Raw genomic sequence first — 20,435 nt, forward strand, 5'->3', positions numbered from 1 at the left:
ACCTACCGGTATGAAATTGAATTATCCAAATTATCGATTATATTTTCTTCATTGTTTTACTTAAAGACAAAGGGAGTTTAACAATTTCTATTTTTTGCACATCACTGATCAATTTGATATAGTAAAAGACCCGTGTAACACAATCGGTTGAATACGCTTCTAGTCTTTCGTTCATTTTTTATTTGAATACTTGTTTTCATAACAATAGCATATGTTTCTGAAATGTAGTGAACCTTACGAATGACGATATACACACTAACCTTTTATTTGTTTAAAATCCGAAATCAAAACAATTAATTATATCTAAAAATTGTGATTGGTTATTCTTAAATTATTTACAATAAGTCACTACATATGGTAAGGAATTATTTCTTGATTTAACTTTTTTCCTGATTTTGTACATACTAATGTGTTGCCATGTGCCGTTAACCATTGGATACTTTGATTGGTAACTTAAACATTGAATTACATTATCTAACTATAAACACTTACATGATAACAGTTGAAAGACATTTTATATGATTTAATTTATGTCAATGTGATTGGAATTAAAAAAAAAAATGAAATTTGTGAGAAAATTTATAAGAATTGAAATTAGTATTCATTCTTTATATATCGCAGTTGGAAAAGTTACAAGTTTCATTTGAAACTTTCGTTCATTTGATTTGAGAATTTATAAACCAGAAATGATATTAAGATACACAACTTGATACGTCTTGAGCGCTTTTCTGCATCTAACAGTATCATGAAAGTTCAGTGCTATATATCTAAAATCGATGTAAAAGATGTAGAAATATGTAGAAACATTTGCTATGATTTGAACAACAACAAATACAGGGTATACGTTTAAAAGACGCCTGACTTTTTGATCTAAAAGATATTCGTAGTTTGGGTGGTATTTCAACAGACCGATTGTATTCAAATGGTTACTTAACTTACCGACGTGCTTGTTTTTAAGGTTGGGATTCCTGTTAGTCAATGATCAGTATTCTGATGTGTTTTGTGTGACTGTTTGTTTTTATTCCTTCGTCTTTTATTAATTGTGTTTGGCATTATAAGATGTGTTTCTTTTAGTAAAAGCATTTAATGTTACTTTTAAAAACATATAGAAAATTAGAAAATGCTTAATGTTTATAAAAATGTATTTGACTAATGTAAACAAAAAAATATACAACATATAGTTTATGTTGTATATAATTATACAACATATAGTTTATGTTGTATATAATTATACAACATATAGTTTATGTTGTATATAATTTTTCTGACGTCAGACACTCAAATCAATCCATGTGTTCGTAGATAGTAGATGTTGTTGTGTCCTGTTAAATTGTTATACGATGATGACTGATGTTCCCATATTTTGACTATTTTATTGATTGTGACTGTTTATTTAACGCATCATGTAAATGTAACGGAATTTGATGAGACTGTTATTAAAGTGAGAGGGTTAGCGCTATAGAACCAGGTTTAATCCACAATTTTCTACATTTGAAAATGCCTGTACCAAGTCAGGAATATGACAGTTCTTGTCCATTCGTTTTTGATGCGTTTTGATTTTTGATTTTGCCATGTGATTATGGACTTTCCAAATTGATTTTCCTCTGAGTTCAGTATTTTTGTGATTTTACTTTTTAATATCATTAATATATATTCCCTTTTGAGCTGTCAAAATTATCATATTATAAAACAAACTTTTCAAAGACCGATGCATTAGACTAGAAGTTTCTATAGCCTTTTTGTTTTTGTTGCGAGAATTTACAAATGCTTTCTTTTCTTTCCTGGCTATTGCGAACCATAATAAAAAGCTTGTTGCAAAAGCATTTTATTTTTTCAAAATGTATCAAAATTAACTTCAGTGCAAATTTATAAATGCATTTGCAATACCTCTTTGATGATCTTTACGTTTGATTTAGGGACGACATCAAAAGATCGATGTAGGATAAAATAGACTTAAATCAAATAATCAAAAAGTTTGGGGTGGGGAGTCAACATTGCTGCAAGTTTTGTATAGAAAATATTACGGCGAAGAATTGAATAAAAAGAAGAGTTCTGGACAAAATGGATTATTATCTTACATTCATCACTCTTTCAATATCGTTGTTAAACTCATAATTGTGTAAAACGACCAGAACGGATTGAATCAAATGGTGTACGTTCTTTGAATCATTCTTCTTTTTATTTTAGGCGTCTAAACTGCCAGAGCATGAACGAGAAGGTAAAGTGTATCATTTCAAAAAATCATTCAACCATCTTTATTTTTTGTAAAGAAATATTGAAGTTAACATCTTACAATTTTGACAAATCTAGTTGGTTGATTGTTTGATAGGCTATGTTGTGTCTTGTGTTCTGCTATTTGACTGTTTGTCTTTTTATTTTTTACCATGGCGTTGTCAGTTTATTTTCAATTTATCAGTTTGGTATCTTTCGTCCCAGTTTTCCCTTTCAAAATGAAGAATATCGTATCAAAACGGCAAGAGCTCTTTTCATCGACATAGTAGACTTCAGATTATTTTGCCATTCATAATCAATTATCATCGTCTGAATTTGACTTAATTTACATTCATTTATTTCATACATTTAAAACGTCTACTTTTGACATATTAGTAGATAGTAGAAATACACCAACCTTTACAATATTGCAACTGGACGAAGTTGGGTTTTTTCTTTTGCAAAATGATTTAATATAAATGCTAAAGGAATAGTCTAGTAGTCACGACCATGATATAAGAATTAGAATAAAAATACATGTGTCTATGATTTTAATCTATTTCATTGACCAATCCTTATTTTCTAGATATCAGAAATACGTTTGAATTATTCGATGCAGATAAATCCGGTGCACTCTCGAGAGAGGAAATTGCTAAAGTTGTTAGGAATACAGGTTGTAATCCGACAGAAAAAGAACTAGAGGAAATGTTTAAAGCAATTGACACTGATGGTTTGTAATTTCATTTTTGCAATTAAAGCTCATTTGTTAACTTTTGTTAACTTGCTATCAGCTTAATTAATATTATTTACATAATACAGAGTTATATAGATTATATCCTGAACGATTTACTACCTTAAATAATTGCTCAACCTCGTGTGAAAATTTTCCATCCGGACGAAATGATTTCAAATAATTTGTTCAAACAATTGAATATCTGTGACTTTCTTATATTCGACGTTGAGCGTTTCTAATGAACGTACATCCAGGGAAAATAAATCAGACGATTATTGTAAAAGAGTTTTATCTCATTTTGAATTGTTCTGGTATAACTGATAAAATCTTGTATGAAGCTTCGTGTATATTCACATGGCAACTGTTCATTCATAGATATCAAATTGACTTTTGAATTTTGAAAGATTGATTATTTAAGGATATGCTAAAAAAAAGACGAAACTGGTAAGGAAGAAAATAAATAAATAAAAAAAGATACAAAATTTCAGCATCACAAATCGAACGTCCGCAATGAACTCTAACTAGCATCGTATACCATAAGAATTATAGTTCTATAAAACAAAAAACTCCATGTCCATATTGTAGGCTATGGAGAAGTTCAGTTTAATCAGTTTTTGGAGTACTACGCTAAACATTTTTATGATCCATTACGAAATGAAGAACAAGAAACACGAGAAGCTTTCTCAATGTTCGACCTAAATGGCGATGGTTATATAGACCTACACGAGCTTAAAACAGTAATGACGCTGGGAGATGACAAATTGTCAGAGGCAGATTTTAGAGAAATGATAAAAGAGGCTGATGTCGATTTTAATGGTAAAGTAGATTATACAGGTAAAACATTTTATAATTTAAAGTAGGTTACCGATGATCAGTTTGGACCTTTTGGATTATAGCTCTTCATCTTTTATATAAGCTTTGGATTTCAAATATTTTGGCCACGAGCATCACTGAAGAGACATGTATTGTCGAAATGCGCATCTGGTGCAAGAAAATTGGTACCGTTAATTTTATTGTATTACCGATGATCAGTTGTAATTTACAAACAAATGTTATTTGGAAGGAGAGTTGTCTCATTGGCACTCACACCACATCTTCCTATATCTATATATAGGATTAAGAACAATCAGATTCGTTTGAACTCCAAACAGAGTGAGATCAAAAGAGTAAGCACAGCCTGGTAGACATGCGTTTGTGCTCTAGAAATCAAAATATTTGTGATGTACTTTAGACATTAACACTTTTCGTGTAATGTCTGTTTTTAATATTTCCCGAAGACAACACATGGAAGATTTTGTTTAAAGGTATACTAAGAAAAACGCTAAAACTGACAAAAATGTTCATAATGGATCTACTTCAGTTTACTATTTCATAGATCATAGTTAACATGATTAGTCAAACTCATCACGGCCTACTTTAATATGAAGGTATAAAACTGTTATAAAAATGAAAATTACAAATATTAAAACAAAATTCATACTGAAGAAATATATGGGGAAAAAATCCTTTCTTCATTCAAACTTTGAATTTTTTTGAAGTACGGCATTATCTATAACATAAATCAACGTCAGTTAACGTTATCTTGGCGGTTTGCATTTTATGACGCCCAACACGCGACGCAAGGAATGTGTTTTTGAATTTGATTGATGCTTTTTGTGTTTCTTGTATATGGTTGTTTGTCTTGAGATTATTACACAGTGATGACTACTGTAACCATATTTTGTGTTTCTTGTATATGGTTGTTTGTCTTGAGATTATTACACAGTGATGACTACTGTAACCATATTTTGTGTTTCTTGTATATGGTTGTTTGTCTTGAGATTATTACACAGTGATGACTACTGTTTGTATATGGTTGTTTGTCTTGAGATTATTACACAGTGATGACTACTGTAACCATATTTTGTGTTTCTTGTATATGGTTGTTTGTCTTGAGATTATTACACAGTGATGACTACTGTAACCATATTTTGTGTTTCTTGTATATGGTTGTTTGTCTTGAGATTATTACACAGTGATGACTACTGTAACCATATTTTGTGTTTCTTGTATATGGTTGTTTGTCTTGAGATTATTACACAGTGATGACTACTGTAACCATATTTTGTGTTTCTTGTATATGGTTGTTTGTCTTGAGATTATTACACAGTGATGACTACTGTAACCATATTTTGTGTTTCTTGTATATGGTTGTTTGTCTTGAGATTATTACACAGTGATGACTACTGTAACCATATTTTGTGTTTCTTGTATATGGTTGTTTGTCTTGAGATTATTACACAGTGATGACTACTGTAACCATATTTTGTGTTTCTTGTATATGGTTGTTTGTCTTGAGATTATTACACAGTGATGACTACTGTAACCATATTTTGTGTTTCTTGTATATGGTTGTTTGTCTTGAGATTATTACACAGTGATGACTACTGTAACCATATTTTGTGTTTCTTGTATATGGTTGTTTGTCTTGAGATTATTACACAGTGATGACTACTGTAACCATATTTTGTGTTTCTTGTATATGGTTGTTTGTCTTGAGATTATTACACAGTGATGACTACTGTAACCATATTTTGTGTTTCTTGTATATGGTTGTTTGTCTTGAGATTATTACACAGTGGTGACTACTGTAACCATATTTTGTGTTTCTTGTATATGGTTGTTTGTCTTGAGATTATTACACAGTGATGACTACTGTTTGTATATGGTTGTTTGTCTTGAGATTATTACACAGTGATGACTACTGTAACCATATTTTGTGTTTCTTGTATATGGTTGTTTGTCTTGAGATTATTACACAGTGATGACTACTGTAACCATATTTTGTGTTTCTTGTATATGGTTGTTTGTCTTGAGATTATTACACAGTGATGACTACTGTAACCATATTTTGTGTTTCTTGTATATGGTTGTTTGTCTTGAGATTATTACACAGTGATGACTACTGTAACCATATTTTGTGTTTCTTGTATATGGTTGTTTGTCTTGAGATTATTACACAGTGATGACTACTGTAACCATATTTTGTGTTTCTTGTATATGGTTGTTTGTCTTGAGATTATTACACAGTGATGACTACTGTAACCATATTTTGTGTTTCTTGTATATGGTTGTTTGTCTTGAGATTATTACACAGTGATGACTACTGTAACCATATTTTGTGTTTCTTGTATATGGTTGTTTGTCTTGAGATTATTACACAGTGATGACTACTGTAACCATATTTTGTGTTTCTTGTATATGGTTGTTTGTCTTGAGATTATTACACAGTGATGACTACTGTAACCATATTTTGTGTTTCTTGTATATGGTTGTTTGTCTTGAGATTATTACACAGTGATGACTACTGTAACCATATTTTGTGTTTCTTGTATATGGTTGTTTGTCTTGAGATTATTACACAGTGATGACTACTGTAACCATATTTTGTGTTTCTTGTATATGGTTGTTTGTCTTGAGATTATTACACAGTGATGACTACTGTAACCATATTTTGTGTTTCTTGTATATGGTTGTTTGTCTTGAGATTATTACACAGTGATGACTACTGTAACCATATTTTGTGTTTCTTGTATATGGTTGTTTGTCTTGAGATTATTACACAGTGATGACTACTGTAACCATATTTTGTGTTTCTTGTATATGGTTGTTTGTCTTGAGATTATTACACAGTGATGACTACTGTAACCATATTTTGTGTTTCTTGTATATGGTTGTTTGTCTTGAGATTATTACACAGTGATGACTACTGTAACCATATTTTGTGTTTCTTGTATATGGTTGTTTGTCTTGAGATTATTACACAGTGATGACTACTGTAACCATATTTTGTGTTTCTTGTATATGGTTGTTTGTCTTGAGATTATTACACAGTGATGACTACTGTAACCATATTTTGTGTTTCTTGTATATGGTTGTTTGTCTTGAGATTATTACACAGTGATGACTACTGTAACCATATTTTGTGTTTCTTGTATATGGTTGTTTGTCTTGAGATTATTACACAGTGATGACTACTGTAACCATATTTTGTGTTTCTTGTATATGGTTGTTTGTCTTGAGATTATTACACAGTGATGACTACTGTAACCATATTTTGTGTTTCTTGTATATGGTTGTTTGTCTTGAGATTATTACACAGTGATGACTACTGTAACCATATTTTGTGTTTCTTGTATATGGTTGTTTGTCTTGAGATTATTACACAGTGATGACTACTGTAACCATATTTTGTGTTTCTTGTATATGGTTGTTTGTCTTGAGATTATTACACAGTGATGACTACTGTAACCATATTTTGTGTTTCTTGTATATGGTTGTTTGTCTTGAGATTATTACACAGTGGTGACTACTGTAACCATATTTTGTGTTTCTTGTATATGGTTGTTTGTCTTGAGATTATTACACAGTGATGACTACTGTCTTGTATATGGTTGTTTGTCTTGAGATTATTACACAGTGATGACTACTGTAACCATATTTTGTGTTTCTTGTATATGGTTGTTTGTCTTGAGATTATTACACAGCGATGACTACTGTAACCATATTTTGTGTTTCTTGTATATGGTTGTTTGTCTTGAGATTATTACACAGTGATGACTACTGTAACCATATTTTGTGTTTCTTGTATATGGTTGTTTGTCTTGAGATTATTACACAGTGATGACTACTGTAACCATATTTTGTGTTTCTTGTATATGGTTGTTTGTCTTGAGATTATTACACAGTGATGACTACTGTAACCATATTTTGTGTTTCTTGTATATGGTTGTTTGTCTTGAGATTATTACACAGTGGTGACTACTGTAACCATATTTTGTGTTTCTTGTATATGGTTGTTTGTCTTGAGATTATTACACAGTGATGACTACTGTCTTGTATATGGTTGTTTGTCTTGAGATTATTACACAGTGATGACTACTGTAACCATATTTTGTGTTTCTTGTATATGGTTGTTTGTCTTGAGATTATTACACAGTGATGACTACTGTAACCATATTTTGTGTTTCTTGTATATGGTTGTTTGTCTTGAGATTATTACACAGTGATGACTACTGTAACCATATTTTGTGTTTCTTGTATATGGTTGTTTGTCTTGAGATTATTACACAGTGGTGACTACTGTAACCATATTTTGTGTTTCTTGTATATGGTTGTTTGTCTTGAGATTATTACACAGTGATGACTACTGTAACCATATTTTGTGTTTCTTGTATATGGTTGTTTGTCTTGAGATTATTACACAGTGATGACTACTGTAACCATATTTTGTGTTTCTTGTATATGGTTGTTTGTCTTGAGATTATTACACAGTGATGACTACTGTAACCATATTTTGTGTTTCTTGTATATGGTTGTTTGTCTTGAGATTATTACACAGTGATGACTACTGTAACCATATTTTGTGTTTCTTGTATATGGTTGTTTGTCTTGAGATTATTACACAGTGATGACTACTGTAACCATATTTTGTGTTTCTTGTATATGGTTGTTTGTCTTGAGATTATTACACAGTGATGACTACTGTAACCATATTTTGTGTTTCTTGTATATGGTTGTTTGTCTTGAGATTATTACACAGTGATGACTACTGTAACCATATTTGTGTTTCTTGTATATGGTTGTTTGTCTTGAGATTATTACACAGTGATCACTTGTATATGGTTGTTTGTCTTGAGATTATTACACAGTGATCACTTGTATATGGTTGTTTGTCTTGAGATTGTTACACAGTGATGACTACTGTAACCATATTTTGTGTTTCTTGTATATGGTTGTTTGTCTTGAGATTATTACACAGTGATGACTACTGTAACCATATTTTGTGTTTCTTGTATATGGTTGTTTGTCTTGAGATTATTACACAGTGATGACTACTGTAACCATATTTTGTGTTTCTTGTATATGGTTGTTTGTCTTGAGATTATTACACAGTGATGACTACTGTAACCATATTTTGTGTTTCTTGTATATGGTTGTTTGTCTTGAGATTATTACACAGTGATGACTACTGTAACCATATTTTGTGTTTCTTGTATATGGTTGTTTGTCTTGAGATTATTACACAGTGATGACTACTGTAACCATATTTTGTGTTTCTTGTATATGGTTGTTTGTCTTGAGATTATTACACAATGATCACTTGTATATGGTTGTTTGTCTTGAGATTATTACACAGTGATGACTACTGTAACCATATTTTGTGTTTCTTGTATATGGTTGTTTGTCTTGAGATTATTACACAGTGATGACTACTGTAACCATATTTTGTGTTTCTTGTATATGGTTGTTTGTCTTGAGATTATTACACAGTGATGACTACTGTAACCATATTTTGTGTTTCTTGTATATGGTTGTTTGTCTTGAGATTATTACACAGTGATGACTACTGTAACCATATTTTGTGTTTCTTGTATATGGTTGTTTGTCTTGAGATTATTACACAGTGATGACTACTGTAACCATATTTTGTGTTTCTTGTATATGGTTGTTTGTCTTGAGATTATTACACAGTGATGACTACTGTAACCATATTTTGTGTTTCTTGTATATGGTTGTTTGTCTTGAGATTATTACACAGTGATGACTACTGTAACCATATTTTGTGTTTCTTGTATATGGTTGTTTGTCTTGAGATTATTACACAGTGATGACTACTGTAACCATATTTTGTGTTTCTTGTATATGGTTGTTTGTCTTGAGATTATTACACAGTGATGACTACTGTAACCATATTTTGTGTTTCTTGTATATGGTTGTTTGTCTTGAGATTATTACACAGTGATGACTACTGTAACCATATTTTGTGTTTCTTGTATATGGTTGTTTGTCTTGAGATTATTACACAGTGATGACTACTGTAACCATATTTTGTGTTTCTTGTATATGGTTGTTTGTCTTGAGATTATTACACAGTGATGACTACTGTAACCATATTTTGTGTTTCTTGTATATGGTTGTTTGTCTTGAGATTATTACACAGTGATGACTACTGTAACCATATTTTGTGTTTCTTGTATATGGTTGTTTGTCTTGAGATTATTACACAGTGATGACTACTGTAACCATATTTTGTGTTTCTTGTATATGGTTGTTTGTCTTGAGATTATTACACAGTGATGACTACTGTAACCATATTTTGTGTTTCTTGTATATGGTTGTTTGTCTTGAGATTATTACACAGTGATGACTACTGTAACCATATTTTGTGTTTCTTGTATATGGTTGTTTGTCTTGAGATTATTACACAGTGATGACTACTGTAACCATATTTTGTGTTTCTTGTATATGGTTGTTTGTCTTGAGATTATTACACAGTGATGACTACTGTAACCATATTTTGTGTTTCTTGTATATGGTTGTTTGTCTTGAGATTATTACACAGTGATGACTACTGTAACCATATTTTGTGTTTCTTGTATATGGTTGTTTGTCTTGAGATTATTACACAGTGATGACTACTGTAACCATATTTTGTGTTTCTTGTATATGGTTGTTTGTCTTGAGATTATTACACAGTGATGACTACTGTAACCATATTTTGTGTTTCTTGTATATGGTTGTTTGTCTTGAGATTATTACACAGTGATGACTACTGTAACCATATTTTGTGTTTCTTGTATATGGTTGTTTGTCTTGAGATTATTACACAGTGATGACTACTGTAACCATATTTTGTGTTTCTTGTATATGGTTGTTTGTCTTGAGATTATTACACAGTGATGACTACTGTAACCATATTTTGTGTTTCTTGTATATGGTTGTTTGTCTTGAGATTATTACACAGTGATGACTACTGTAACCATATTTTGTGTTTCTTGTATATGGTTGTTTGTCTTGAGATTATTACACAGTGATGACTACTGTAACCATATTTTGTGTTTCTTGTATATGGTTGTTTGTCTTGAGATTATTACACAGTGATGACTACTGTAACCATATTTTGTGTTTCTTGTATATGGTTGTTTGTCTTGAGATTATTACACAGTGATGACTACTGTAACCATATTTTGTGTTTCTTGTATATGGTTGTTTGTCTTGAGATTATTACACAGTGATGACTACTGTAACCATATTTTGTGTTTCTTGTATATGGTTGTTTGTCTTGAGATTATTACACAGTGATGACTACTGTAACCATATTTTGTGTTTCTTGTATATGGTTGTTTGTCTTGAGATTATTACACAGTGATGACTACTGTAACCATATTTTGTGTTTCTTGTATATGGTTGTTTGTCTTGAGATTATTACACAGTGATGACTACTGTAACCATATTTTGTGTTTCTTGTATATGGTTGTTTGTCTTGAGATTATTACACAGTGATGACTACTGTAACCATATTTTGTGTTTCTTGTATATGGTTGTTTGTCTTGAGATTATTACACAGTGATGACTACTGTAACCATATTTTGTGTTTCTTGTATATGGTTGTTTGTCTTGAGATTATTACACAGTGATGACTACTGTAACCATATTTTGTGTTTCTTGTATATGGTTGTTTGTCTTGAGATTATTACACAGTGATGACTACTGTAACCATATTTTGTGTTTCTTGTATATGGTTGTTTGTCTTGAGATTATTACACAGTGATGACTACTGTAACCATATTTTGTGTTTCTTGTATATGGTTGTTTGTCTTGAGATTATTACACAGTGATGACTACTGTAACCATATTTTGTGTTTCTTGTATATGGTTGTTTGTCTTGAGATTATTACACAGTGATGACTACTGTAACCATATTTTGTGTTTCTTGTATATGGTTGTTTGTCTTGAGATTATTACACAGTGATGACTACTGTAACCATATTTTGTGTTTCTTGTATATGGTTGTTTGTCTTGAGATTATTACACAGTGATGACTACTGTAACCATATTTTGTGTTTCTTGTATATGGTTGTTTGTCTTGAGATTATTACACAGTGATGACTACTGTAACCATATTTTGTGTTTCTTGTATATGGTTGTTTGTCTTGAGATTATTACACAGTGATGACTACTGTAACCATATTTTGTGTTTCTTGTATATGGTTGTTTGTCTTGAGATTATTACACAGTGATGACTACTGTAACCATATTTTGTGTTTCTTGTATATGGTTGTTTGTCTTGAGATTATTACACAGTGGTGACTACTGTAACCATATTTTGTGTTTCTTGTATATGGTTGTTTGTCTTGAGATTATTACACAGTGATGACTACTGTAACCATATTTTGTGTTTCTTGTATATGGTTGTTTGTCTTGAGATTATTACACAGTGATGACTACTGTAACCATATTTTGTGTTTCTTGTATATGGTTGTTTGTCTTGAGATTATTACACAGTGATGACTACTGTAACCATATTTTGTGTTTCTTGTATATGGTTGTTTGTCTTGAGATTATTACACAGTGATGACTACTGTAACCATATTTTGTGTTTCTTGTATATGGTTGTTTGTCTTGAGATTATTACACAGTGATGACTACTGTAACCATATTTTGTGTTTCTTGTATATGGTTGTTTGTCTTGAGATTATTACACAGTGATGACTACTGTAACCATATTTTGTGTTTCTTGTATATGGTTGTTTGTCTTGAGATTATTACACAGTGATGACTACTGTAACCATATTTTGTGTTTCTTGTATATGGTTGTTTGTCTTGAGATTATTACACAGTGATGACTACTGTAACCATATTTTGTGTTTCTTGTATATGGTTGTTTGTCTTGAGATTATTACACAGTGATGACTACTGTAACCATATTTTGTGTTTCTTGTATATGGTTGTTTGTCTTGAGATTATTACACAGTGATGACTACTGTAACCATATTTTGTGTTTCTTGTATATGGTTGTTTGTCTTGAGATTATTACACAGTGATGACTACTGTAACCATATTTTGTGTTTCTTGTATATGGTTGTTTGTCTTGAGATTATTACACAGTGATGACTACTGTAACCATATTTTGTGTTTCTTGTATATGGTTGTTTGTCTTGAGATTATTACACAGTGGTGACTACTGTAACCATATTTTGTGTTTCTTGTATATGGTTGTTTGTCTTGAGATTATTACACAGTGATGACTACTGTAACCATATTTTGTGTTTCTTGTATATGGTTGTTTGTCTTGAGATTATTACACAGTGATGACTACTGTTTGTATATGGTTGTTTGTCTTGAGATTATTACACAGTGATGACTACTGTTTGTATATGGTTGTTTGTCTTGAGATTATTACACAGTGATGACTACTGTAACCATATTTTGTGTTTCTCGTATATGGTTGTTTGTCTTGAGATTATTACACAGTGATGACTACTGTTTGTATATGGTTGTTTGTCTTGAGATTATTACACAGTGATGACTACTGTTTGTATATGGTTGTTTGTCTTGAGATTATTACACAGTGATGACTACTGTAACCATATTTTGTGTTTCTTGTATATGGTTGTTTGTCTTGAGATTATTACACAGTGATGACTACTGTAACCATATTTTGTGTTTCTTGTATATGGTTGTTTGTCTTGAGATTATTACACAGTGATGACTACTGTAACCATATTTTGTGTTTCTTGTATATGGTTGTTTGTCTTGAGATTATTACACAGTGATGACTACTGTTTGTATATGGTTGTTTGTCTTGAGATTATTACACAGTGATGACTACTGTTTGTATATGGTTGTTTGTCTTGAGATTATTACACAGTGATGACTACTGTAACCATATTTTGTGTTTCTTGTATATGGTTGTTTGTCTTGAGATTATTACACAGTGATGACTACTGTAACCATATTTTGTGTTTCTTGTATATGGTTGTTTGTCTTGAGATTATTACACAGTGATGACTACTGTAACCATATTTTGTGTTTCTTGTATATGGTTGTTTGTCTTGAGATTATTACACAGTGGTGACTACTGTAACCATATTTTGTGTTTCTTGTATATGGTTGTTTGTCTTGAGATTATTACACAGTGGTGACTACTGTAACCATATTTTGTGTTTCTTGTATATGGTTGTTTGTCTTGAGATTATTACACAGTGATGACTACTGTTTGTATATGGTTGTTTGTCTTGAGATTATTACACAGTGATGACTACTGTAACCATATTTTGTGTTTCTTGTATATGGTTGTTTGTCTTGAGATTATTACACAGTGATGACTACTGTAACCATATTTTGTGTTTCTTGTATATGGTTGTTTGTCTTGAGATTATTACACAGTGATGACTACTGTAACCATATTTTGTGTTTCTTGTATATGGTTGTTTGTCTTGAGATTATTACACAGTGATGACTACTGTAACCATATTTTGTGTTTCTTGTATATGGTTGTTTGTCTTGAGATTATTACACAGTGATGACTACTGTAACCATATTTTGTGTTTCTTGTATATGGTTGTTTGTCTTGAGATTATTACACAGTGATGACTACTGTAACCATATTTTGTGTTTCTTGTATATGGTTGTTTGTCTTGAGATTATTACACAGTGATGACTACTGTAACCATATTTTGTGTTTCTTGTATATGGTTGTTTGTCTTGAGATTATTACACAGTGATGACTACTGTAACCATATTTTGTGTTTCTTGTATATGGTTGTTTGTCTTGAGATTATTACACAGTGATGACTACTGTAACCATATTTTGTGTTTGTTGTATATGGTTGTTTGTCTTGAGATTATTACACAGTGATGACTACTGTAACCATATTTTGTGTTTCTTGTATATGGTTGTTTGTCTTGAGATTATTACACAGTGATGACTACTGTAACCATATTTTGTGTTTCTTGTATATGGTTGTTTGTCTTGAGATTATTACACAGTGATGACTACTGTAACCATATTTTGTGTTTCTTGTATATGGTTGTTTGTCTTGAGATTATTACACAGTGATGACTACTGTAACCATATTTTGTGTTTCTTGTATATGGTTGTTTGTCTTGAGATTATTACACAGTGGTGACTACTGTAACCATATTTTGTGTTTCTTGTATATGGTTGTTTGTCTTGAGATTATTACACAGTGGTGACTACTGTAACCATATTTTGTGTTTCTTGTATATGGTTGTTTGTCTTGAGATTATTACACAGTGATGACTACTGTTTGTATATGGTTGTTTGTCTTGAGATTATTACACAGTGATGACTACTGTAACCATATTTTGTGTTTCTTGTATATGGTTGTTTGTCTTGAGATTATTACACAGTGATGACTACTGTTTGTATATGGTTGTTTGTCTTGAGATTATTACACAGTGATGACTACTGTAACCATATTTTGTGTTTCTTGTATATGGTTGTTTGTCTTGAGATTATTACACAGTGATGACTACTGTAACCATATTTTGTGTTTCTTGTATATGGTTGTTTGTCTTGAGATTATTACACAGTGATGACTACTGTAACCATATTTTGTGTTTCTTGTATATGGTTGTTTGTCTTGAGATTATTACACAGTGATGACTACTGTAACCATATTTTGTGTTTCTTGTATATGGTTGTTTGTCTTGAGATTATTACACAGTGATGACTACTGTAACCATATTTTGTGTTTCTTGTATATGGTTGTTTGTCTTGAGATTATTACACAGTGATGACTACTGTAACCATATTTTGTGTTTCTTGTATATGGTTGTTTGTCTTGAGATTATTACACAGTGATGACTACTGTAACCATATTTTGTGTTTCTTGTATATGGTTGTTTGTCTTGAGATTATTACACAGTGATGACTACTGTAACCATATTTTGTGTTTCTTGTATATGGTTGTTTGTCTTGAGATTATTACACAGTGATGACTACTGTAACCATATTTTGTGTTTCTTGTATATGGTTGTTTGTCTTGAGATTATTACACAGTGATGACTACTGTAACCATATTTTGTGTTTCTTGTATATGGTTGTTTGTCTTGAGATTATTACACAGTGATGACTACTGTAACCATATTTTGTGTTTCTTGTATATGGTTGTTTGTCTTGAGATTATTACACAGTGATGACTACTGTAACCATATTTTGTGTTTCTTGTATATGGTTGTTTGTCTTGAGATTATTACACAGTGATGACTACTGTAACCATATTTTGTGTTTCTTGTATATGGTTGTTTGTCTTGAGATTATTACACAGTGATGACTACTGTAACCATATTTTGTGTTTCTTGTATATGGTTGTTTGTCTTGAGATTATTACACAGTGATGACTACTGTAACCATATTTTGTGTTTCTTGTATATGGTTGTTTGTCTTGAGATTATTACACAGTGATGACTACTGTAACCATATTTTGTGTTTCTTGTATATGGTTGTTTGTCTTGAGATTATTACACAGTGGTGACTACTGTAACCATATTTTGTGTTTCTTGTATATGGTTGTTTGTCTTGAGATTATTACACAGTGGTGACTACTGTAACCATATTTTGTGTTTCTTGTATATGGTTGTTTGTCTTGAGATTATTACACAGTGATGACTACTGTTTGTATATGGTTGTTTGTCTTGAGATTATTACACAGTGATGACTACTGTAACCATATTTTGTGTTTCTTGTATATGGTTGTTTGTCTTGAGATTATTACACAGTGATGACTACTGTAACCATATTTTGTGTTTCTTGTATATGGTTGTTTGTCTTGAGATTATTACACAGTGATGACTACTGTAACCATATTTTGTGTTTCTTGTATATGGTTGTTTGTCTTGAGATTATTACACAGTGATGACTACTGTAACCATATTTTGTGTTTCTTGTATATGGTTGTTTGTCTTGAGATTATTACACAGTGATGACTACTGTAACCATATTTTGTGTTTCTTGTATATGGTTGTTTGTCTTGAGATTATTACACAGTGATGACTACTGTAACCATATTTTGTGTTTCTTGTATATGGTTGTTTGTCTTGAGATTATTACACAGTGATGACTACTGTAACCATATTTTGTGTTTCTTGTATATGGTTGTTTGTCTTGAGATTATTACACAGTGATGACTACTGTAACCATATTTTGTGTTTCTTGTATATGGTTGTTTGTCTTGAGATTATTACACAGTGATGACTACTGTAACCATATTTTGTGTTTCTTGTATATGGTTGTTTGTCTTGAGATTATTACACAGTGATGACTACTGTAACCATATTTTGTGTTTCTTGTATATGGTTGTTTGTCTTGAGATTATTACACAGTGATGACTACTGTAACCATATTTTGTGTTTCTTGTATATGGTTGTTTGTCTTGAGATTATTACACAGTGATGACTACTGTAACCATATTTTGTGTTTCTTGTATATGGTTGTTTGTCTTGAGATTATTACACAGTGATGACTACTGTAACCATATTTTGTGTTTCTTGTATATGGTTGTTTGTCTTGAGATTATTACACAGTGATGACTACTGTAACCATATTTTGTGTTTCTTGTATATGGTTGTTTGTCTTGAGATTATTACACAGTGATGACTACTGTAACCATATTTTGTGTTTCTTGTATATGGTTGTTTGTCTTGAGATTATTACACAGTGATGACTACTGTAACCATATTTTGTGTTTCTTGTATATGGTTGTTTGTCTTGAGATTATTACACAGTGATGACTACTGTAACCATATTTTGTGTTTCTTGTATATGGTTGTTTGTCTTGAGATTATTACACAGTGATGACTACTGTAACCATATTTTGTGTTTCTTGTATATGGTTGTTTGTCTTGAGATTATTACACAGTGATGACTACTGTAACCATATTTTGTGTTTCTTGTATATGGTTGTTTGTCTTGAGATTATTACACAGTGATCACTACTGTAACCATATTTTGACTGTTTTGCCGCTTGTGTTTATGATGTTCACGTATCGTAGTAAAAATAACGGAATTTGATTCGACTGTCATAAAAGTGAGAGGTTTAGAGCTATCCACCAGATTCAAGCCACCATTTTTTATATTTAAAATGCCAGTACCAAGTCAGGAATATGACTGTTGCTATTTTTTTTATTGTTTTATCCTTTGATTTTGCCATTTGATTAGAGACTTTCCGTTTTTAACGGAGTTCAGTATTTTTATGATTTCACTTTTGATCAAATATTTTACATATATATAAAACTTCATGATATAGTAACAATGTTCTTTATATATATTAAACGGTATGCATATTATACATAATTATAGTATTTTGCAGATACAATGACTGTTTACAACCACAATTTGTACACGTTGCATTTTCGAAGCGCTGTCAAATATATTATATTCATTCATGTTTATAGACAAATTCTATAAAGTACGTATGAACTTTTAATAAACTGTGTCTTTTTGTCATTGCAGAGTTTGCTAGGATGATGAATAAGACGTTCTGATATATATCCTTAACATGGACAGCATTTAAGGAGAAATCTTCTTTTTATATAAACAGCTGATATATATATACCGTAAAATCTTATAAAAGTCTTGTTATTTTTTCAATGTGTTTGAAAGGAAAATGTGCCACTGTTAAATGTATGAAAGATCTAGAGAGAATAACTTTCAATGGCTTATATCTCGAAAACAATTTGTTTCTGCATCATTTTTATTCTTTATTTACATACTATCATTTGATAATAATAATCAAAGGTACCAGACTGGTAACAGTCATTTAAAAAGCTTGTTATTTTGAAACAGAGTAGCGAACACCCTTAAAGTGGCATAAGCTGTTAAATTCATGTTATATTTGTTATTCTCTTGGGATTTTGTCTGATTCTTGGTCCGTTTCTGTTTGTGTTGCGTTTCGGTGTTGTGTCGTTGTTCTCCTCTTATATTTGATGCGTTTCCCTCGGTTTTAGTTTGTTACCCCGATTTTGTTTTTTTGTCCATGGGTTTATGAGTTTTGAACAGCGGTATACTACTGTTGCCTTTATTCATAACCAGCGAATTGATTCAAATTCTTTCATTTGTTTGATGGCATACTATATTAATAACTAGAATACACCAATGTCCTCAACCAACTAAGGAATATGGCAGTTGTTATCAAAAAGTTCGTTTCGATATAAATTGGCGTTTGTTTTGTTGCACTTCAGTGTTCCTGTTCTTCCTTTGTTGTCCTCTTATAATTGATGTGTTTCCCTCAGTTTTAGTTTGTAACCCAGATTTGTTTTGTCTCAATCGATTTATGTTATAGATAATGCATATTTTAAGGTTTTTCTTGTCGTAGAACACACCGAGGGGTGTCAGGATTGATCAAATGAAAGACCGACCGGAGGGAGGTCTTTCTTTGAACAATCCTGACACCCCGATGTGTGTTCTACGACAAGAAAAACCTTAAAATATGCATTATCTGACTTATATACCGTCAAAAAATATTAATTTTAAAAAGATTTGTAAAATTTAGTATCCTTTTTTACCGACAACACTAAAGTGGGATATTCCTTTCTAATGCGTTCAGGTTTTAATACGCCCTGCGGATCATTTAAAATGAGAAATAAAACTCACTAAATAACTTAGATATAAACCTTTTAAAAATTGTTATCCATACACAATAAAAATATTACTGTAACTGCATGAAGTACGACACAAATGTATTGTTACCATCAGATAACGGTGTATGACAAATACAAGACACATTGTCAGTTATTTATTGTATCACTTAGCTTATTGAAAAGGGGGAGGGTGTGTTTTTTTTTCCGTTTTGTTATGTTATTACTATCGCGGAAAAGTTGTTATTTATTTAACCATTTTACTTGAATCGAAAGGAAAATTCAGAATAGCAATAAATTTTATTAAAAGATAATCAGGATAAAATTATAGACCCTCCGCACCCAACCCTTTCATGAGTTACGTTTATGTTATTCAATAGAATATAAGATTATTTTATTAGTTGATCATTTGATAGAGTAAAAGGTATACATAAATTTTAAAAAGTTACGAACTGACACGAAGACGAATATAAATACATGTAGGTCACAGTATGATTTCCTATTCAGTGTGTCTCGTTCTGAACATGCATGAACTATTTGCCACTGGACGTTAAGAAATCAACCTATTCAGTTTGACTCAATAAGATTTTCAAAATCTTACACACGAATATGTTAAATCTGGATTTATTTTTTCTGAAAGTCTACATTAAAATTCTTCTGACCTATATGATAATGTTTCTTTATTATAGTGATAAATCAACAAAACTTCACGTTATTTGTTTCTAAAATTAAATTGCGGGTCGTTTGAACTTTAGAAACTAAATTTCCAAATAGGCAACAAAAAACTATTAGACGAATAAAATTTTGAAGTAAATCATAGATTGCATGTTTATCAAGGAAAATAATGAACTTTCACAGATCATTATTTTATGCCTTGGAGCATATACCATTGAAACATGGTATCGTCCGGGTTGATTCTAAAAAAGAATGACCTGACGTTCTGAGAGAAAATAACTCCATATAGGTATATAAGACATTTGAACACCGGTATACTACTGTTGCCTTTGTTTATGAAGAACAATCAACAATGCAAGAAAGTGTTATAACATATTATTATTTTGTCCGT

The 20,435-nt window shown here is 31.1% G+C and overlaps 1 protein-coding gene across 1 annotated transcript; it reads left to right on the forward strand.

Annotated features, from left to right (window-relative positions):
- The first annotated feature begins 261 nt into the window (after positions 1 to 261).
- Positions 262 to 18,447, forward strand: LOC134709595 (squidulin-like). The gene is made up of 5 exons (XM_063569754.1): positions 262 to 357; positions 2,188 to 2,218; positions 2,798 to 2,941; positions 3,530 to 3,778; positions 18,246 to 18,447. Exons 1-5 carry the CDS (start codon positions 355 to 357, stop codon positions 18,275 to 18,277), a joined length of 459 nt encoding a protein of 152 aa, XP_063425824.1. The 5' UTR covers positions 262 to 354; the 3' UTR covers positions 18,278 to 18,447.
- Positions 18,448 to 20,435: the final 1,988 nt, after the last annotated feature.

This window comes from Mytilus trossulus, chromosome 3, assembly GCF_036588685.1.
Source record: "Mytilus trossulus isolate FHL-02 chromosome 3, PNRI_Mtr1.1.1.hap1, whole genome shotgun sequence".
NCBI lineage: Eukaryota > Metazoa > Mollusca > Bivalvia > Mytilida > Mytilidae > Mytilus > Mytilus trossulus.